The following is a 23,993-nucleotide window of genomic DNA, read 5'->3' on the forward strand; positions in this document are numbered from 1 at the left end:
TCCTATAATATTGTCACAAGTCTATATGCAAAATCTGCTGCACGAGGCGGATCGGAGTGTCGTTATTCTTAAACTGATTATGTTGCGGTTTCCTGGATGTATAATATAATGTTATAAATAAATTGACAAGTGGATCATAACAGATCTTTTCAAGTATAAGTTTTATTATAACAAAATATCAGAATTGTAATTGCGTTACTTTTATCTCACAATTTAAAAAAATTGAATCAAATTTGTTTTTCCTGCTCTCTTCTGAAAACTGTGAATTTTTTTTTAGTTGTGACAGCATTCTTCTCGGGGTGTGATATGTCGTTAAATCGTTTAATAAAATTCTAAGCTTTCGTTATTATACTTTAAAGATCGCTCGTTTTATTCTGACACATAACCAGGCTGCCAGACTTAAAAATCTTACACAATTGAATTACTTGCTCTTCATTCATTCGTCTCTCATCTATAACCTACATTGCACCACGTGTTCACTACTGACTTTACTGTCTCGATTCTTGCTTGGGCTCTTGCACTCTCAACTCGATCCTCAGCACTTCTGGACACAGTGCACACAGGATGCGGAATCGCTTGCCGCTCGGCAAGAAGCGATGCGGTAGCCAATTAACGTGCCGTTTTTTTTCGTAAAAGACTTCGAATTTTGAAGGCTTATGTCCGGGTTATGATTTAGTCAATATTTCTCCATGGGTTAATTGCATGAAATTGTAAAATGTTTTACTTAATTTTTAATAAAAAAATAAAAAAAATTTGGACAATTCTCAAAGTGAATGGCGTTGGAAAAAACTAAGAAGGATGAAATTGGAATAAATACTCGACATTCTTGTACTCGAGAACTCGATATTATATACTTTACAATAGTTACATTCAGTAGAGAAAGTAGTTTAGTAAGTGTTTAGTGGTTATTGTCTGTGATGACTAAAAAATTCTTAATAGATCCAGGAGAATATAATCAGTCAAGAGCGTTTCATAATTATTGTTTAATTATTATTTATTTATACAATTTATATATTTCTTATTTGTTAATTACAAGAATTTCATTTTATTTTTTAATTATTTTGTCATTTTTTATCTTGTAATATTTTTGACTTTTTCTGACTTTTTTAACAATTTTTATAATAAAACACTTTTGATACACATTAATTTGTTTCTTTTTTTTGTCTCAGGGTAAAACGATTGTCTAGTAGTCTGGTGGTAATCCTATATCGATGACCGGTCATACCGAGAGATTCTACAGGTGAAGTCAGAACAAGCAAATGAGCGCGAACAAAACACAATGCTAGAAAAGAATGATGTTCGTGCGTGTAAGTTAGGAAGGCGAAAGTGGGTGAGAGACCTCTGACACTAAAGCACAGAAGCAACATGACACTTTATTTAAACAACCAAAATAATAACCGAATTAAAAAACAACATAATTTACAACACATTTGAATTTTGACTGAAACTACGGGAACGCGGACGTTTTAAATATCGCTATTGATACTCTTTCGCGCGCTCGCCATGTCTGACTACAGCTCGCTCCCGAAGTGACTATTGCCGAATCGACGATGATTCACTCTTGAATGATAACTGACAAATGGCAACTAGCCACAAGTTCCGTGTGTTTTTATAGTAAGAGGGACCTGGTAGCATCATGCATTTGGCGTTTCCGAGCTTTGTCACTCAATAAAATCGTGATTTATATTTAATTTCGCAATCTTGATTGTAAGATCGAGCGCTTTCTTTCGAATTGTCAAAGCTCTTTAGATAAGCTTTACAATTTGCAATTTGCTCTTTCAAGGATAATGAAGGGCCAAGCCCATAGTACTATTGTTTATAAAACTTTGTTCTTCGATAAAAATTAACACAGAAGTAATACTTTTAAAATTGACTTCTAAAGCGGTTCCTTATAAGTATAGATTCAGAGCTTTCAGTGATTTACAAGGCTTTAAAATTTAAACTAACGAAGATACGCGGGTTTCTTTTGAAATTCGGCTTGTCAGAGCAGAGAGAAACCTGAGAGAGACCATCCCGGTCTTTTTCGTGGGACCGTCGAAAGCCCCTGTACACTACCGCCAGTACATACATCCATTTTCGAAATTGGTACTACATAGCCACGTTCATTTTCCGACACTGCCGATAAAACATCATTTTACGTGCGCGTCCGTGCTTAAATTAATTATAAATTAATTTTAGTTAAAATTGTATCCGATAGAAACAGGTTAACCTATAGAGGCCCTCCACCACCCCCGCCGATTCCGATCGGCGGTCCTCTTTTCTTTAGAATCCGTTTTTTACATTTTTATATCATTTATTTTATTTTATTTACAATTTATTTTACAATATGTACAACATAAAAGAGTTACATTACAACATTGAAAATATAATATACAATATACAATATTTCTTTTTGACATAAAATTATATATGCAACATTCGGTATGCGTACAATAAAACAAAATTCTCATAATGTAAAGCATGTGAGGCTTAGGGTGGTCCTTATTTTTCGACTTTTAAATTTATTCTGTGGCCCAAAAAATGTTTCCAATTCGCAAAAAAATAATCCCTGCCAAAGCTCAGCTCGATCGGATAACGGAAACCAGTGCCCCCAGATTTTTAAACATTTGAGTTCTCTTGTATTCAACTGTTTATTCCATCAACATTGATTTTTAAAGCGTATTTTCCACAAAAATCGGCCTAAAGCACTTTTCTTTTTTTAACATGTGTGTCTTGCTTTTCTGCATCGTTTGAGACCTTATACGTTTCATTTAAACAATTAGGTAAATTGTTAATAACTAAAAAATAAAAATAAATAGTTATTGGATTTATTGCTTGATCAGCTGGAAAAAATTATGTATGGGCTACAAAAGTTATAGTAGTATGTTTAGAGCCAAAAGAAGAACAAAAATTAAAAGATTACTCTATTAGTCATATAAAATAATCAGTTGTAAAACTTTAAACGCGTTTTTCTCGAAACTACAATTTTGTAGCTGGGCGCTCGCGTATCTAAGCCAATTTTTATCCGAATGACTTGAAATTGGAACAGAATGTTTATAACAAAATTGTCTTCAGTTAAGCGTACGATTTTTTTATTGGACAATTAGTTTTTAAAAAACAATTTAAAAAGTGGAAAAAATTTTCACTTGAATTTCGAACTTTTCTTTTAGAACTGCGCCATTTCGTTAAAGATTAATATTTCAAAAAATCCGTACGCTTAACTGAAACAACATTCGTATAGTTTAAAATGACACCAAATTTTTTTATTTTAGACATTCCGTTCTGACGGAACATGAGCGCCCGCGCACCCACAATTTTTTTGCGGAGGTACACAATACCACCACGTTAAAGGCGCAAATATTAATATTTTTCAACGATTTTTTTTGCAATATATTCAATATTATGTACTTTAAAGAAATAAAAAACCAATTTTATTAAATTTATTATTTCTCGCGAAAAAAAATTCACGAAAATAGCATTCTTTTTCCGGCATAGTGGTTTCCCCCCTTAAGTCTCTTCAGGTCCCCTCCTAGAATAGGGGTCCGAAGGGCTCCCAACTATGTCAGGATACAATAAATGCAATAACTATTTACTTTTATTTTTAGTTATTAATAATTCACCTAATTGTTTAAATAAGACGTATAAGGTCTCAAACGGTGCAGAAAAGCAAGGCACACATTAAATAAAAAAGAAAAGTCCTCTAGGCCGATTTTTGTGGAAAATACACTTTAGAAATCAATGTTAATTGTGTAAACACTGTAAACAATTTAATACAAAGGAATTCAAATGTTTAAAGAGCCGGGGGCACGGGTTTCCGTTGTCCGATCAAGCTGAACTTTGGCAGGGATTATTTTTTTGTAAATTGGAAACATTTTGGGGGGTGCCGCAAAAAAAATTAAAAAAAAATTTTTTGTCGAGTAAATAAGGACCACTCTAATATATATATATATATATTGGTGTCCAATTCTCGGTGTCCAGGCATTAATGAGCGCTACTGTACCTTGAAATGAGATGAAAATTATAAAAGTGAACAGATTTACTAGATTTCGACAAATAAAATTGTAGATATTCTAGTGAATTTCCTCACATTTGTAATTTTTACTTCGTTTCAAGATGCGTAACAATCAACCCTCAGACATTAATATGACCTTTTTTGACTATCATTATTCAACAAGTAAATAAGTAAATATATATATGTAAAAGATATGTTAAAAGTAACGATATTCTCTAATACCGATATATTTTTAAATAATATATCGGTGTGTCGGTACTTGTATTTCGATTCGTATCAATACAAGATATCGATGCTCCTCCGCACATCCCTAATCGGCTGTGAATATGTTGGATAGGTCGGTGGGACTTTCGTCCGTTTGCAAAACTCGTCAAACGTTAAAATCCCAATTCAATGAGACTCAAGAAGATCAACGCCTCTAATTTTCAACAAATAAAAAATTACTTTCAATAGAAAGTCAAAAAAGAGAAATGAAGCTTTCGACTTTCGAGATACTGTAGAGCAGATTTATATGCAAAAATGCCTTACAAAACGAGTCGAACCAACGTTCACTTGAAACTGAAACATGATAAATAATGGAGAACATATCGTTTATCACAAATTTCTAACTTTTCTTATTTATACTTAATTATATAACCACACTTAACCCAAAAACAAGTGTCTGATTTTTTTTTGCATAAATGGTCACCTAAGGTGATTTTTACCACAATTAAAAATCATTATCATTAATTCTACATATTGCATATTTTTTATTATTTTATAATTGTGGACAATGTAGATTTACTCAACATTTTTTTTAAGTAAAGAGAAAGCAAAAAAAAATTTAAACAACTAAGAATAAAGCACATTAAGCGGGTTATTACAATAGTATTTTTAACAAACAAAGATAACACGCTTTAATAAAACGCTTTTGTATTGTAGATTTTTAATGAAATTACATATTTAAAGGTTCGTAAAAAGAATAGTTATTAGAAGAAAGGAAATTATTATATAATATCCATTTTATAGCAATTTAAAATCAAGCTATACTCGCTACCATATAAAGTCATTATATTGTGTTTGCTCTGCCCAGAATTAATAAAAATGATTTATTCTTATCATACTTGTTTATTATATTATATATAAATATAAGTTACATATAGAGCAATGCTAAACAAAAATAAATATTTATATTAAAACTTGATTCTTCCTAAAATCTTTTATGTATTAATCGGATTGAAATATAATAAATATATGCTAAAATATTATATTTATTATTAACGAAATATGTTTTGCATTAGATAAATTTATAGCAATTATTTTATTATATTTGTTATTTTTTTCTAAGTATTTACACATATATATGTTTTCATTAGATTGCTATTTTTTCTATTTTATATTAACTGTTATAATTATACATTATTATTTATTTGAGGGGGAGACCGGGGCAAACTCGACACGATTTTTTCAAAGGAAATTTTCAACAATTAATTAAAATTTTTAAGCAAATTCAATGGTACACATTTAAAGAGTGTTCCTTCAAGTACAAAATTGCTTTAGGAAGTTTTGCTGTACGTCGCTTAGTTTTTCCCCCAGGAAAGGAAAAGTGACGCAAAGACAAATTTTTAAATTGAAAATTGCCTCAAACTCGACACTTTGCCTGATCGACACAATTTGATTTGGAATATATTTTTTATTGTCGGAAACTAAAAGTACATTGTTTATCGTGTATTTAGAAAGTACAAAAATTCGGAATTAAGTAAAACAAATAATGGAAATAATAAGAACAAAAATTTTTGAACTTTTAATTATTTTTATCTAAACTCATGTCTGAAAAACAATTTATGCAAGTAAATTCGCGATCGGACGTGCGCACACATTTGTTATGAGCCATATGGCTGCATGACAAGCATCGTTTGTTATTGGGAGCCGATGAAACGGCGTGATGTCGACTTTACCCCGAACGTCGTTTTTCACTTTTGTCACTCTAAAAACATAAAAATTTTGAAAATATGCAAAAACTATTATCGGATTCGTATAGAGCATCAAATTTCCCATCAAAATCACTTACATATAGGTTCGCAAGAGCTTGATGAAAGAGTAGAAATTTTCGAAAAATTAGAACAATTACTTTTTACCATCAAAAACGCTTATGTCGCGCTAAAAATTACACCATAACTCAGAATGTTACCAAATTCCATCGATAATACTGGCACACAAAGACGCATTTACAGTAGGAAAGGCAAGTTTCTACGATGGATTTAAATTGGCAAAGAGCCTAGTGTCAAGTTTGCCCCGGTGTCGAGTTTGCCTCGGTTTCCCCTATATCTATATATATATACACGTATTATATGTACTCAACCTCATTTGAACTTATATTATTATTTCGAATTTATAATATAAAATCTTATCATACTTTTCCAGGTAGCACGTATTAGTTTCATATACGTTTTTTGAACGTATACATAGTTTCATAACCGTAAAGAACCATTAAGAAACGTTTGAACAAAAATGTTTTTGAAACCATGATTTAAGAAACATATTTGTCTTCATACCTCGGTCGAAAGTACGTACTTTCGTCCCTAATAGCAGGGACGAAAGTTTAACATTTACTCCCTGTGAGAAGTACACGCGCTCCCTCTATAACCTTAAACCTTAACGCCCTTTAACCTTAAAAATAGTCATCAATATTGTTCTGTCGTCAGTTAATTTAATATTAAAATATTATTAAAGTCAATTCAATAATCTAGCAAAAATGAACAATATGTCATCTGATGAATCCGTAGACGAGGAAGAAGTTATACGAAATTTCGATGCAGAAGCGCGATTGATAATAAATACAGATACGTTGCCAAAGAAGTCTGTTGATCGATACAATCTTGTTTACAACACGTATAAAAAGTGGCAGATAGAACACAAAACTTCACTGTCAAACTGTGAAGAAAATAATTTGATTGTGTATTTTAAGGACCTATCTAAAAAATTAAAGCCGTCAACTTTATGGAGTGTTTGGTCAATTTTGAAAAGCACATTAAATAAATACATTTTTGATAGAATGGAATTAATTTATTTTTACAAAATATGACAAGACTTGACTCTTCGAATGTATTTGATGCCTGCCCCCACGACCAGCAGCACTCGCTTCGCTCGTGCCGCAAATGTCGGGGGCAGGCATCAAAAACATGCTTATTAACATTTAAAGTTAAAAAAAGTAAAATTAATAACGTACTTTCGACCGGCTATGAAGAAAAATCGTATACACTACGCGGGCCAAAAGTTGAAATCTCGGTCCTGCTCGTCATGATGCCCTCGGCTTCGCCTCGGGGCATCATGACGCGCAGGGCCGAAAATTCAACTTTTGGCCCTTGTAGTGTAATATACTATTTTACGTTTCTACAGTTAACAAAAATACCTATTTGTAAAATTTTTCCTTTCAAAATTATAATTTGCTTTATCTATATACACTGGGCAACAAAATTATCGCAACAAAAATTTACGTAAAAAATTTGCCCAACTTCAAATAAGCATAACTCCGCGAAAAATTGTCATATCTGACAGATTTTTTTTTTCATTTTAAAGGGTGAAGTCTGTACTTTAAGGAACCATTGTTAGATTTTGAATTTAGCCTCCCCCTTTCCCGCCGTTCTTCCAAAAGTAAGGACGTGTTACGTCTCCAAAAAATTGCATACTTTGACACATTCTACGGAGTAGAATGAATTTTTTCGTAACTATCATGGCAACCATCGTATAAAGTATGGACTTTTCCCTGCAAATTAAAAAAAAAATTAAGTCCGTACGATTTTTTTTCGCCGAGTTATGGCTTATCAAAGTTACCTATGCATTTTTGTGGATTCAATCACCGCCAACATTAGTATTACCCGATGAACACTACAGGAAGGTTATTGGTCGGATTTTGCCTATCGTGTATGTGTGTGTGTGTTAGCAGAGATTTGCGCAAACTAATTTTTATTCAAACGAGGCATTGTTACGATTTTGTCTTTTGGTTCCGAATGAGCAATACAATACAGTGACTGCAATACTATGAAGTTTTGTAATACTGAAGTAAGTAACTTCACAGTACATTACTTCTGTAAGTATAACTTCACAGTATTGCAATCACTGTATTGTATCGTTCATTCGAAAACAAACGACAAAATCGTAACAATTCCTCGTTTGAATGAAAATCAGTGTGCCCAAATCTCTGCTAACACACACACACACACACATACACGATAGGCAAAATCCGACCAATAACGTCCCCGTAGTGTCCATCGGGTAATACTAATGTTGGCGGTGATTGAATGCACAAAAATGCATAGGTAACTTTGATAAGCCATAACTCGGTGAAAAAAAATCGTACGGACTTAATTTTTTTTTAATTTGCAGGGAAAAGTCCATATTTTACGATGGTTGCCATGATAGTTACGAAAAAAATTCATTCTACTCCGTAGAATGTGTCAAAGTATGCAATTTTTTGGAGACGTAACACGTCCTTACTTTTGGAAGAACGGCGGGAGGGGGGAAGGCTAAATTCAAAATCTAACAATGGTTCCTTAAAATACAGACTTCACCCTTTAAAATGAAAAAAAAATCTTTCAGATATATGACAATTTTTCGCGGAGTTATGCTTATTTGAAGATGGGCAAATTTTTTACGCAAATTTTTGTTGCGATAATTTTGTTGCCCAGTGTATATAATAGCTTTAATAGTCTTTTTTGAAACATTTAAATTTATATTGCACTAATTATTGCACAAAATAAATCATTTTATCCATGCACATATATCCACTTATTTACTTAAATTAATTTTGTCCTACCGGTCTTAATGTATTTGTCATCGGACAAATCTGAGCTTAGAAAACTTCCAACAGTTGCAAAATAAACATTCTGCTGAACGTGGCCATTGAAAGAACATTTATACGTGTGTTCCGTTTTGAAGAACTTCCTGAACTGGTGCACATCAGTAATGCAATTAAGTTAGAGTGAGACAAATATATTTTGTTTTACCACGAATGTGCACCAGTTCAGGAATTTCTTCGAAAAAGAATAGACGTCATAGATGGTATAGGGGAGACCGGGGCTAAACAGTCTGGTTTTTTTCGGTGCCGATTTTTATCAACAAAATAAATAATTTTAGTTAAAAGTGGTATACCACTGTAAAGAGTGAACCTTTAGCTACAAAATTTATTAAGGAAATTTTTATCTACGTCGCTTTGTTTAACCGGTATAGAGCAAAAACGACAACGGTGGAAAAATTGAAATCTCAAAAATGCCGGGGCTAATCGGTCCCCCCCCGGGGCTAATCGGTCACACTGCATTTTCAATACATATACGTACATCTAATCCTGAAAAATGATAGGATACATTTTAATAATTGTTTTTTAAGAGAAAAATATAAAAATTTATTTAAAATTTTTATGCAAAACATTATTAAAAAATAATTGTTTTACCTATTCCATAAAACAATTCAGGCACGTGAATACAGAGGTTAACCAAATCGTAAACTCCCCAACGGCACGTCACATTGTCAACGCGGGCAACCACGGGGAACACGCGTGACGGCGTTCCGGTGCCATAGGATCAGCGCGGACCCTCGAGCAACCTAACCAAGCCGCGTTTCTCGCGGGGGAGCGATAAATAGCGACAGGGGGGTTAGAAAAGCTCGCGGTGGAGCGCGACCATTTTACCGACTCGACGGCGTCCTCGCGCCGATTCCTCGACGCGCCGACGACGACGACGACGACGGCCACGACCACCACGACGACGACGGCCACGACCACCACGACGACGACGGCCACGACCACCACGACGACAACGGCCACGACCACCACGACGACGACGACGACGACGACGACGACGACGACGACGACGACGACGACGACGATGACCACCACCGACACCACCACCACTACAACGGCGGCGACAATGACGCCGAGACGATGCGGCGAACGCTGGACGATGCGGTCGCACGCGCGACTTTCACTGACACTGGACACAACGACCAACAACGACAATTTACCGCGGTCGGGAGTCGGGACGATCTACCGCGCGCGCGGCATGTCAACTCTCGCACGGAAATCGCGGGATCTCAGAGCCGTGCCGTGCCTCGCCGTACCTCGCCGACGTGCCGTGAGCGCGAGCGATCTCGAAAACAACGGTCCGCCATCTTTTCGGTCGGCCAAAACACCCGTTTTGCGACGATACGTGCGTACCATTTCCCTCTTACACAACTGACGCACGTGCAAGGGAAGACAGAATCACGCTCGAGGGAAACCTAACCTGAAATCGCCGTGAGCTGAAGTCGTGCGCCCGACGCGCCACAGTGATGAGATTAGCCCGATTAGCCCCGGGTGCTTGTAGACTGATTAGCCCCAAACACAAGTTTCAGGTTTGATCGCCCATGAAATATTAGACATCAACGATAATGAAAAAACTACACTGGATTCGTGTTCAGCATGCATTACTCTTTATAATCACGTACCTCGAGATTTGGAGAGCAAATATTATTGCAGATATTACAAAATTTCCACGCGCAGAAAATTTCACTTTTACCTTCCGAAAACACGTTTGCCCTCGTAAAAATCATAACACGGCAGGTAACCTGCCGAAACTCCGTTGGTCACATGGATACCATAAGCAGCGTTTATAATGTTAATAGCGAGTTCGCACAATATACAGGTTCCGAGATATTTGATTAGACGTATTTACCCCGTAGACTTTTTAGCCCCGGTCTCCCCTATGCATAAAGCTTCTAGAACATTCTCATGCATGTCTCAAAGACGTAATAAACACGTTCAAAAGACGTGAAAAGTAGGAATTTTAAATGTCTTTATCTAAAATGTCTTTATCATTAAAACAAAACGTTTCTATAATAGTTCTTTAAACGTTATTTTATCGGAAAAGAAACGTTCCAGCGAACGTTTTTCGAATGGACATTTTTACTCATGAGAGAAACGTTTCTAGAAATCGGTTATAAAACGTTTCGGAAAAACGCTTATAAAACATTTCTGAAACGTGTATGTGCTACCTGGGTTATTAATTGTTATAACGTAAACGATCACCTGGAGTGAGTTCTATACCCTCTTTTCACCCTAGCAAGTTTTAATAGGTCGGTACCCCATGAATGTATACAGGTCCTAAAGTTTTCCTATTATGCGGATTGGGTCTTGGAACCTTCAACTGAAAGGTAGGTATGGACAATCGAAAAAAAATTACCATGACGGGAGTTTCATTTTTTCGACATTATATAGGGTGTAAAAATCATCCTAGGGCATATGAAACTGTTTGGAATGGATTTCGGAATTATTCGGTTTTCCCTAGAAAAGAAATCTAGGAAACAACTAAAGAATTCTAACTGTGGAATCACAGTCTTCTACAGACTGCTACAGACCGTGATCGGAATACAATCGGAACAGTTCCAGAATACAGGTGCGAATTTCAAGGTTACTTTAGTATGTAATTTATAAATTATATGTTATTTACAACCATTTATGTCTATATACATGGACAATATATTTCGCAAGCATCTTCGTAAACAAAATTGAAATTAAATTTTCTCACTTTGACCTTCAGTACCGTTGAAAGTCGGGCACTTCGGGAGCATCACGTGTTATTAAATGCGTGTTAAGCTGTAAGAGAGTAAGAATACTGTTATAAGAGGGGAAAAAAAGGAAAATAAAATTTCTATATTTATCGCGACTTAACTCAAGATCGATAATATTGCTTTTACAGTGGAACAGTATCATTATTCCCCTGGTACACGTGGTTACCACGCGACCGACACGTACACAGACGCACACACGTGCACACATCACGATAGAAGAATCGAAAATCGACCTTTCTATCGATCGAAAGTTTGTGCTTTGCGATCCATTTGAAACGTACCCAAGTAGTAGATACATGTTTCAAAAATGTTTTATAAACGGTTTTCCGAAACGTTTTATAACCGATTTTTAGAAACGTTTTTCATGAGTAAAAATGTCCATTCGAAAAACGTTCGATAGAACGTTTCTTTTCCGATAAAATAACGTTTACGAAACTATTATAGAAACGTTTATTTATTTAATGATGAAGAAATTTAAAATTTCTTATACTTTTCACGTCTTTTGAACGTGTATGACGTCTTTGAGACAGGCGATGCGTGAGAATGTTCCAGAAGCTTCCCTATAAGCGTGCGATATTATTTAATATTAAGTAATATCCCAGTAAGCAAGAAACGTCAAGAAACATTTTAACTACATTGCATTAATGTTAAAACGTTGCTGTAATGTAGTTAAAATGTTTCTTGATGTTTTTTGCATACTGGGATTCTAGGCTTAATCTTAGAACATTAAAAATACAATATTCTAGTAATATTATATAATAATATTAAATAATATTTCTAAAATATTAATAGATGGTTATATATTCGCTTCTAATAATATTATATGAATATTGTATGAAATAATATTTTTTAATGTCATAAAAACGTTTTAAATTATCGGGAATATACTATCAAATAAATTAAACTATTTTTAATTTAATAATTAAAAAATGTATGTATATTTAATGAATAATACTTCTAAAATTAATATTACGAATTGTTATAAATATTGTCTATTAATCAGTGTGAGGAATATGTGGGAAAATAAAAAAATTATAAATTTTATTACTTTTTTAAAATAAAATCTTTGTTTATAATTTTGCATAAATATTTGAATATTATAATAATATCCCAGGAATATTATATAAACGTTAATTTGTTGACTAGAATAATATTCTAAGAACTTTTTTATAATATTCTACTGATATTAAAATAATACACCAAAGGATATATTATGTGAAGTGGACATATAACATCAACAGAATTATAATCTTATGATATTAAAAAAATATTATATAATATTCTCGAAATATTATAATTATATAATTTTAATTTTTAATAATATTAATACAATATTCTAGGAATATTGTGTGCTTATAGGGTTTATGCATATGGCATCTATGGCGTCTATTCTTTTTCGAAGAAATTCCTGAACTGGAGCACATTTGTGCAATAAGTTAGAGTGAAACAAAATATACTTGTCTCACTCTAACTTATTACACTACTAATGTGCACCAGTTAGGAAGTTTTTCAAAACAGAACAAACATATTCTTTCAAATAATACTAGAAAATACATATGTACACATGCTTCATATAGTATATATTTTGTAGTACTATTTATCAGAATAGTTATATTTATAAAACTTCCTAAGCATCCTCTTTATTCATCAAATAAAGTTAATTTACACCATAAGGCATACGAGAATGAATAAAATAATGTACGCATAACAACGTATTATATATATTTTTCCAAGTAACATATTATATATATAAACACACACACACACACACACACACACACACACACACACACACACACACACACACACACGCGCGCGCGCGCGCGCGCGCACACACACGCACACACACACACGCGCGCACGCACACGCACACGCACACGCTCACGCTCACGCACACGCTCACGCACACGCCCACGCACACGCCCACGCACACGCACACGCACACGCACACGCACACGCACACAAATGTATGTTTTTGATTTATTTTTTATCCGTTAAGTTCCCCAATTTATAATATTCCATTAAAAAAAAAGTAATTTAATAATAAAAATAAGTAAAAATGCAATTAAAAAATAGAAAATATTCAAATTTCCTCTTTATCTATAGATCGAAATTTCAGGATTGCTGTCTATAAATTTATCAAATTTTTTGATAGCCATCGGTAGAGTCTATCTTATTTTAAAAAAATTATTGTCGGAAAAAATGAAGAAAAAGTCCCTTAAAAAATCGAAGTTATTGAAATCCCATTTTCATCAATGGCTTAAAAATTTCGAAAGTCTAGAATTTGAGATTTTTTGAAAAAAAAAAAATCAAAACTGTCGCATTGAGAAAAAAAACCATTGTTTACTTAAATCTTATTTAAAAAAAACAGTCATATTATCCATTAAAAATTTTTTAAATATTTTCTTCAAAAAGTACAGTGAAAAACGAAAAAAAATATTACCTCATTTTTTACAATATCTTTTTTTTTCTTAAAGTTACAGGCATTTGAAATTTTTGAAATTTTAAACTGCATTTTTTTTTAAATCCATAATTTAAGTATATGGGTAGAGATAAAAATCTAAAAAAAATCATGGAAACTACTTTCATTTAGTATGAAAACACAAAAAAATCTCGGCCAAATAAAAAATGGTCGAGAAAAATCCTCGGTTGATTTGGCATGGAATGCTCCACATATATGTATATATATATATATATATATATATATACTATATATGTGGGGCATATATATGTATATATATACATATATATAACAAATTATAATTTTGAAAGAAAAAATTTAACAAATATTTTGGTTAACTGTAGAAACGTAAAAAATACGTTTCTTAAATCATGGTTTCAAAAACATTTTTGTTAAAACGTTTCTTAATGGTTATTTACGGTTATGAAACTACGTATACGTTCAAGAAACGTATATGACACTATAACATAATGTGCTACCTAAGGTTTGATTCTTGAATTTATTTGCAAGAGAAACGTATGCATAAAAATTGCAAGTCGATTGGCTATTGCATATAACTAATCAACTTACAACGTTTCTATAAGAGCAGAATTTTCGTATACGTTTCTGTTGCGAATTAATTCAAGAATCTCTGGGGTACGTATCCTCCAGGTCTAGCGTTATCTCTTGCACCGTTCTTTTGTTTTTAGGATTTTAATATATATCGGCGTCGTACTTCTTCAGTATTTACGAAAATGAGCGAAAAATCGACTGCCGCAAAAGTCGCGGTCGTCAAATCTGCCGAAAAATCAAAGGAGGCCATACACGAATCGAAGGAACATTGCTCGGGGAAGAAGGAGCAAACTCCGAGCGAGAAACCGATGGAATATATGAAAGAGATGGCAGAGAAAGTAGAAGAAGCGCATGAGATGGATACTTTGTCAAGTGTCGAGATTACGCCTAAAACCTCTACCTCCAACAAACCAGAAAGCCTTGATGATAAAGACCTACTCCTACTACCCAAGATTATGGCTAAACTTTGCCTCCCCGGCAAATCTGAGGATTCTGAAGCTAAGGAAATGTGCCAAATACCCAAGACAACATCCGAAAAATCCATCCCCATCAAACTTGAGGCTCCTGAAGTACTAAAAGTTCCAAAAGTATGCCAAACGCCCAAGATTACATCCAAAATGTTCGCCTTCAACAAATCTGACATTCCTGAAGTTCCTGAAAAAGGCCAAGTGACCAAGACTATACCCGAGACCTCCACTTCCAACAAAAGTGAGGAGCCTGAAATTCCAGAAGTACGCCAAACGTGCAGTACTGCGTACCAAATCTCTGTGCCCATGAAAATTGATGATCTTGAAGTTGTAGAAACACGTCAAACGCACAATGCTATGTCTAAAATGTCCACCTTTTCTAACTCTGAGCATGATAATTCTGAAAATAACAATTGTAAGGATGACAATTTTGAGAACAACAATCCTGAGGACAACAATTCTGAGGACAACAATTTTGAGGACAACAATTCTGAGGACAACAATTCTGAGGACAATAATATTGAGGATAACAATTTACAGGCTGGCAATGCTGAGAATAACAATTCTGAAGATGATAGTTCTGAGGACAGTTCTGATGACAGTTCTGAGGATGACTATTTTGAGGATGACTATTCTGAAGATGACTATTCTAAAGATGACAATTCTGAGGATGAAAATTCTGAAGATAGAAGGTTTTGTGAGGAAATGGAATTATCTGGCAGTGCAGACGAGGAAATGACGTTCGTAATGAGCGAAATACGTGTAAGTTTCTCTTTTTAAACTATGCTGTTGAAGATGTGATTAAATAAATTGGAATAAATGACAAAAAAAATAAATAAAAATATAAATTAGTTAGATTTCAATAATTTATATGTAAAAATATAATTTGTAAATATTGACTTGTTAAAAATCTGAATTTCTAAAATATAAATTTAGATTTAAAAAATCAGCTTTGAAGCTAAATAAATTTAAAGAACTTAATTCCATAAAATCAAACTTTTTCGAAACCTTTGAGTATTTTCAGCGATTGTCGCGATAAAACTTTGCATTCTTGAAGTTCTGTTGAGGAAATAAAATCATCATAAATCATTGTAAAAACCTTCATAGGGTGTTCCACTTGGCGCTTGCAACGCTCTTAAAATCATTTTATCTTTGTTGCTTGTCAAATGTTAAACAAATACGAATGATGCTCATGAGTGTTGCCAAGTGGAACGAACTCATAAATTGGCTATGTTTCAAAATACTGCTAATGCTGGAAATCTATAATAGTGCATGTAACGTATGCTATATATTTTCAGCGCTGGCAATGAATTTTGAAACACAGCCATTGTTGAAACTGACTTTACGCTAAAATTAAATTAAGCCAAGTGTAGGGAAGACCGGGGCTAAAACGTCTACGGGGTAAATACGTCTAATCAAATATCTCGGAACCTGTATATTGTGCGAACTCGCTATTAACATTGTAAACGCTGCTTATAGTACCCATGTGACCAACGGAGTTTCGGCAGGTTACCTGCCGTGTTATGATTTTTAGGAGGGCAAACGTGTTTTCGAAAGGTGAAAGTTACATTTTCTGCGCGTGGAAATTTTGTAATATCTGCAATAATATTTGCTCTCCAAATCTCGAGGTACGTGATTTTAAAGAGTAATGCATGCTGAACACGAATCCAGTGTAGTTTTTTCATTATCGTTGATGTCTAATATTTCGTGGGCGATCAAACCTGAAACTTGTGTTTGGGGCTAATCGGTCAGTAAGCAGTCCGGGTGCATTTCCAAGGCATTTTCGGGCTCACTGCATATGGAATATGAATAAGACGGGAATTACAACCGTTCAGACACCGAATAGAGTCATCGGACGTCGAAGAGTGAAACAAGTCGGGCGAGTGACTTCTGCGGAAAGAGGAACCCTCGTAACTATTTTTTAATAATGTTTTGCATAAAAATTTTAAATAAATTTTTATATTTTTCTCTTAAAAAACAATTATTGCATGTATCCTATTATTTTTTAGAATTAGATGTACGTATATGTATTGAAAATGCAGTGCAGACTGTTATACCCCGGCATTTTTGAGATTTCAATTTTTCCACCGTTGTCGTTTTTGCTCTATACCGGTTAAACAAAGCGACGTAGACAAAAATTTCCTATATAAATTTTGTAGCTAAAGGTTCACTCTTTACAGTGGTATACCACATTTAACTACAATTATTTATTTTGTTGTTAAAAATCGGCACCGAAAAAAAACGGACTGTTTAGCCCCGGTCTCCCCTACTACAATACCTACAATGTGCAGTCTTTGAGGGATAAACTTGTAAGGACATTTACCATTTTTTTTAAATTTAAGTTTTGGAAGTAAACTATATTACGTTACAGGAATAAAATCAATAAATATTGAGGATAAAAAATAATTTATTTTTTAATTAGAAGTTAGTTAAATTTTGTAACGGGTCTAAAATGACCCATAAAGATTAAGTCATTAGCCAATGATGGCTAATTCGGCGCAACTTTTCGTTTATATAATTTAGTAACATTTTTATCCTGTATATATTCTGACAAACTTCAATTTTCCTTCCGAGGATAAATTTAATTAAATTTCTTAAACAAATTTTATTTACATATTAAATTAAGGTACGGCAAGAGTTAATTAAAATCTTGAATGTTTAATGAAGAGGGAAGTCTTTCGAGAAAAGATTAAAAATAAAACGCAGCTGCCCAAATCAATGCCGGATTTCGAGGAATCTTATTTGGTCCTCGCAACGCATCATATAGCGTCAACACTGCCGATCGGGCTCTTCGAGGTGTTCGCAGAAATGATCCAATTTGTCACGAAGAGGAAAGTTTTGTTATTGCACAAGTGTAGAGGAAACCGCTTATTCGTCGGAGAAAACATTGACATAGGTACGTCTAAGGCTGCGTTCGCGAAGCGCGCCTATTAGCGCTATTGCGTTATTCTATCCTTGTTTTACATCTAATGAGATAAAGATAGAATGAGCAATAAAGACAAATGATGCAATAGCGCTGATAGCGTTCTCCGCGTACGCATCCTATAAATTGAATCCTCGAGAAAGATTTCACTTATATCCTAGAATATAAACAAACAAAAAATTTTATAAAGACATCTGAAGGTCAATTTGATATTATTTTATCTTTAAGCACCTTCGTTTGTTTTATTATAATAACCTCTTATTTCAAGGTAGATGAAAAATTTGCAATTACTGCCATAATTGTTTACACTCACGACGGAGAAAACAGCACAGTACATCATCCTGTTAACAGGATATAAAATAGTACTAAAAAAGATAGAATATTATCTTTTAATTAATTTATTTTCGCAGTTGTCCTGCCAGCGTCCGAAACCTGGAAGGATGGTGTGCTCTTACCCGCAAGTTTTGTTTTCGATCATCCTCTAAATAAGACCAATTCGGCAAACGTGTACGTCGATATAGTCACCACGCAGGATCGTACTTCGCGCATTAAAGTAAATAAATTTAGCATCCTTAATAATTTCTCTAGTTCTTTCTAGTTTATAGTTAAATTATTAAATAATATATGATATTATATATTATATATATAGTACATTATATATATATATATATATATAGTACATTTATATAATGGAAGTTTTAATCGATCCCCTTAGGGTTACAATTCTCATCCATTACTACCCTTCTCCTCTCACTTAACCCTTTGGACCAACGGCTTAACGTTTAATTAACAACAATAATTATAAGATCTAAATTTTCTCAAACATAATTTTCACATAATTAGCAATCATCCATATTAACCGCAGAGTATCACGGATTTGCAACGACACAGGTGGGCCATTCCGAGTGCACAAATTGAGCCCCGCCCATTCAGCGTCCGCGATTTGCTCTTTGATCATTTGCGTTTGAAAGGCGTAAACCCTAAATCTGGCTTAAATATACTTGGTAGGTTTAAAATATTTTATCTATATGATTATTAATTATACATATATTAAGTGTATGTCTGTTTTTATTATGATTCACACTGTAGTTGCATCAGAAATATAAAGAAAAAAATGGCAAATTAAAGAAATGACAATAGTGAAGGAAATATTGTTAAGGCTCCTGGTCCCTCAGCCGAGAACTCTGCGTTGACGGTGGCGACGTACCGTCGCGGCAGAAATCAGAACCCTCTCCAATGGAGAATTCTGTCCTTTGTGACATGTTGACAACCTATTTTGTTGTGCGTGCTATTTCTTTATTATTCGCTCTGTGCTTGTGCTCTAACGTTTAACGTATTCGTGAAAGTCGTAAAATTGGCCGAAAAGTAAGATTTGCACGCGGAAGGAACGTCCCAAGTAGAACAAGTTAATCACAGAAACGTCAAGGTGACATTAAAATGATGAATTTTATGTCATCATATGGTCAACGTCAAGAATCAGTTTGAAATGACTGACTTATGACATGCTGTTTTACGAGACTCGCGATATATGTAACAGTATATATTGTTACAAATTGCATGATCAGTCATAATTTTCTTCAGTTCTCATAACATATTTCGAGTATATTCTTAAATAGAACGAAAAGATCAAATAAAAGTCAAAGAGAAGTAGTGATTAGTCAAGATTAGATGCTTCTAATGGGCCATTTTGACGTCACGATGACGCGTAAAAAATGATTACAGAATGATGTCATTTTGATATTTTCATGACTGATTTGTTCTACTTGGGGTTTTCACCTCCTTTTGATAGTCGTTAAACGGCTGTTTTTCCCGTATGTTTAGGCTTCGTTTTATGGCTGTTTGTTTATTGTCGAGGGAAAAGGGTAGTTTTCGGCCAATTTCGGAAGTGTTCTGAAACAATCTATAGTGATGTTTTATTGAAATGTCTTTTTATTTGAAAATGGCACGCACAACAAAATTGGGTGTTTTCCTCGCCTCGATAGTAAGAATCCAATATGGCCGCGGTGACTACCCAGGAGCCTTAAGTGAAAATGTTAAATAATGTTCCTTTACCTTGGATTTTCTCGATGAGTATATATATTTTTGGATAGTAGATACAATGATTTGAATTTTTCCGATTATTACTTTCCGTAATTACTTTTCCGATTATTAGATGTTAGAACGCAGTTGGATGTATTGAAAAGCGTTCTAAATCGTCGAGCGAAAGTGGGAGTTCTGGAATCACCGGTAATTAGATGCCAAAGGGACGGTTCCTACTCGAGTAGAATGAACAATCTTCTGATTCTCGACTATTTTGGAACTTTGCCGCCCTACCGCATTATGGTCAAAAAACCGCTAGGTATATAACTACGTTAGAATAGATATTATTAAAGATTAACGCCAAAAAGACTTCGTGGAATGATCTCTTGCTTCTGCAGTTAAAAAAAATAATACAGAAATAATACTTTATAAAAAAGAAAAGAAACGGACTTCAAGAATAATTGAAATAAATATTTCAAAAATCTATAAACGAAATAAAGTTGAAATAAGTGTTGTGAGATAAAAATAAAAGATTTTTTTAACGTTAAAATCGGAAAGAACAAAGCAAAGAGGAAAATATCAACAAAATAAATTTTGCTTTTAATTATTCTTCATTTCATATTGCTCTTTGTCTTTGTTAATATATTTTCTGTGCATTTTATTCAGCGGACAAACTGAACGAACATCTCGCGACCTATCTGCTTGATGTAAACAAAGACGCTGAATTTGTGAAGAGACTGTTATCCTTTGGCGTCACAAGTTTTGCCAAGAACTCGATGGATAACTACAATAACGATGACAAGTGCGTAATCACGCATTTTAGTTAGGCGTTAACACGCCTTTACTCATCAACAACATCAAATCCTCAATCCGTAGGCAGGTTGAACGAGCTTCTGTTTTTCCGGTCCTCAGTCTATAACGCATTTCTCTAGAAGTAGAACATCGTTTTTGACTAGTTATGAACAATAATCTAATCTGTGTCCACCATTACCTCTTCTTATTCCTATCTCCGTCTCCAATATGTCGCGAATTTCGTGTTTTAGCAGGTATCCTACCACCCTATCACTTCTATTTTTTATTGTTTTGATATATATTTCTTTTTTTTTATTCTTTCTAATATTTCATTTTGTTAACCCTATCAGTCCACGGTATTTCTCATCATGCGCCTATAGCACCACATTTTGAACGCTTTGATTCTTTTCCCATCCGCTTCCGCCACATTTCGTAACCGTACAATGCAATGCTGTGCTCCATACGTAAGTTTTTAAAAGTCTTTTTCCAGATTTCTAGGTTTACCGTACCTTAATGCTAAAATTTTTTTACATTTTTTATTTTTTGCTACTGTAAAAATTAATTTATATACATTTACATGTTCTTTTTTGTCCCAATGTAACATAATAATTCTTTATTAAATTTAAATAAATACAATAACTAACAAATTTATCCTCGATCTATATTATGATTCGTTAAAAAAAGATAATTCTCTTACGCCTACTCTCTCTCTCCTTCCCTCTCTCCCTACCTCTCTCCCTACCTCTCTCTCTCTCTCTCTCCCTCTCCCTCCCTCCCCCTTCTCTCTCTCTCTCTCTCTCTCTCTCTCTCTCTCTCTCTCTCTCTCTCTCTCTCTCTCTCTCTTTGATTTTACTTTAAAATGTATACAGTAAAACATGTTATACATAAATATGTTTTTATTTTCTTTAAAATTTGGGTTTAATAATTAAAAATGAAAACCGAATCGGTGCGCCCCATATATTCCACCCTTCTCTTCCTCTCCATCCTTCTCTCCATCTTCTTCCTCTCCATCTTCCTCGCCATCCTCTTCCACTATATTCTTGTCCTTTCCATCCTCGTCCTCTCGACTTCTTTTCACTTACATTACAAAGGATTGACTTTGCTAAATTTGTCAAATGTATTTATAACATTATCACGTACACTTATTAATTTTGTAATGTAATTAACATAAGCAACGTAATTAATTTGATATTATCCAACGGGAATGAGAAGCAAATGAAAACATTAGTTTCTACATCAAAACAACAAAAACGATTGATTTGTTATTATTTTGTTATTTGCATTGGTAATTTATTTAACTGATGGGAAAAGCAATACAGGAAATACATTTTGCAGAAATAATTTGCTTATATTATATTAGTAATTAAATTATAAATTTCGTAAAACAAAATGGCATTTTAAAATAAACATATTAAATAATACCTTTTAATTCTTTAAATGCGCACCAATCCATACTACAAAATATCTTGTCTTGTGAAAACTTTCAAATATGGATCAACATACATCGTAATAGGTACAAGAGGTACAGGAAGTACATTGTACACCAAGATTCCAATTTGAGCTTCATTGGCTACTAAAGGGCTACCAAAATCATACTGAATCGAAAATGCGATTATCTCTATATATATAAAACATTAATATTATAAATAACAATAAATCACACAGGCCAACAAAAAAAAAGTTGTCTGCGCCATGGACTAGACCATGGTATTCCCATGTATTTTCGCCTGCTAAAACCGAATATGACCTCAGTTTTGCCCCTACACGTCAGGATTTTTTTCTACAGCCAAAAACAAGGTGTGACATAGCTGTGTCAAAAAGATAACTTAAGAAAGACATCGTTTTCGTTATCTTTTAGTGTTATGTGTGTTGTCTGGGTAATTCTCCCGGTAGAAAACACTATATGTACCTATCTGCTTGCGCCCTTCCACACCCCCACCCTCTAGCTAGTCTTTTTTTTGCTTTCCAGTAATTTACCGGAATCCTATTAGGGTTTGGATGTAACACTTTTCAGGACCATGTATATTGTGAGAGTTGGCAGTACAGGATAGATGTGGACCTACACAGAAGTGGTGTGCGCTCACTAACCACGTGTTCCAACATTTTATCTCTCTCGTAATTTTTTTTATTTTATACGAAAAAAATTAAATCTGCCTTGCTGATAAACAGTAAGTATGAAAATCGATAGAAAATATAGTTATTCTGATTAATTTCTTGATTTAGTTCTAAGTTAAATTTTCGGTAATTCTCTTTATTCTCTGTGTGCAACTTATTGTCAGAACGCTATAACCTGTATCAAACAATGAGATAAAAGATATGTTAAATAAGATAAAAAATACATTTTGAAAATGTTAGTCACTTAGAAGCGTAAGTATACCGAACGTAAGCAATTTAAACTTTGAAATCTTTTTTCTTTGGTGCTCGTGCATGCGTGTATGCCGTATGTTCTTCTTCCACGTGGAACACACTACAACGTGTATCGGAAAATGAAATAGAAGATACATTTTTTATTAAGTAAAATAAATAATACATTTCGGAAAATCTTAAGCCCGTTCTACAATAGCTGTAAGAGTATGCGGTAAGACGTAAGCAGTAAAAATTGACTAACTACAGTCGATTATTCTTGAATTGTAAAAATTTTATTAGTCAATAGCTTACTGCTTACAGTGCTTACGTTTTACATCTACTCTTATATACGGCTATTGTGAAATGGGCTTTAATTATATTTAGAAATTAAGCTTACCTAATTGTGGCGAATTTGAGCAATATAAAGTTTGTAATTTTTTTTCTTTTGTGCTCGTATACGTGTACCACGCGTGGTGGTGGTGGTAGAAGACATCAGAGAGCTCGCGATATCTCAGATTTATAAAAAGATAACTAAAGAAAGACATCGTTTTCGTTATCTTTTAATGTTATGTGTTGTCTGGGTAGTTCTCCCGGTAGAAAATGCTATAAGTACCTATCTGCTTGGGTTCTTCCATACCCCCACTCTGTAGCTAGTCTTTCCTTTGGTTTCTAGTAATTTACCTGAATCCTAGGGTTCGGACTAACACTTTTCAAATAATTCTAGGGTTCGGACATAACACTTTTCAAATCTATGTATGTATTTTATGAAAGTTGGCAGTCTAGGATATAATATAGATTTGGACTTGCACAGAAGTGTGTGCGCTCACTAACCACGTGTTCCAACATTTCATCTCTCTCATG

At 34.0% G+C, this 23,993-nt stretch overlaps 1 protein-coding gene across 1 annotated transcript; it reads left to right on the forward strand.

Moving 5' to 3' along the window:
- The first annotated feature begins 230 nt into the window (after nucleotides 1–230).
- On the forward strand, nucleotides 231–23,134 carry LOC139776432 (uncharacterized). Its single transcript, XM_071713065.1, has 8 exons — nucleotides 231–1,307; nucleotides 14,723–15,814; nucleotides 17,720–17,948; nucleotides 18,386–18,528; nucleotides 18,841–18,979; nucleotides 20,128–20,313; nucleotides 20,661–20,796; nucleotides 22,756–23,134. The coding sequence occupies exons 1-8, from the start codon at nucleotides 1,293–1,295 to the stop codon at nucleotides 22,775–22,777; spliced, it is 1,962 nt and encodes a 653-aa protein (XP_071569166.1). The 5' UTR covers nucleotides 231–1,292; the 3' UTR covers nucleotides 22,778–23,134.
- The last annotated feature ends 859 nt before the right edge of the window (nucleotides 23,135–23,993 follow it).

Source organism: Temnothorax nylanderi, unplaced genomic scaffold (genome assembly GCF_030848795.1).
Source record: "Temnothorax nylanderi isolate EJ_2023f unplaced genomic scaffold, tnyl_v1.0 TNYL_tig0120_pilon, whole genome shotgun sequence".
NCBI lineage: Eukaryota > Metazoa > Arthropoda > Insecta > Hymenoptera > Formicidae > Temnothorax > Temnothorax nylanderi.

What these genes read in the sequence shown, in the direction of transcription:
- LOC139776432 (XM_071713065.1), top strand. An exon ending in TCGTAATGAGCGAAATACGT is followed by an intron (nt 15,815 to 17,719) that starts GTAAGTTTCTCT and finishes TGTTTAATGAAG; the next exon opens with AGGGAAGTCTTTCGAGAAAA. An exon ending in TATGGTCAAAAAACCGCTAG is followed by an intron (nt 20,314 to 20,660) that starts GTATATAACTAC and finishes CATTTTATTCAG; the next exon opens with CGGACAAACTGAACGAACAT.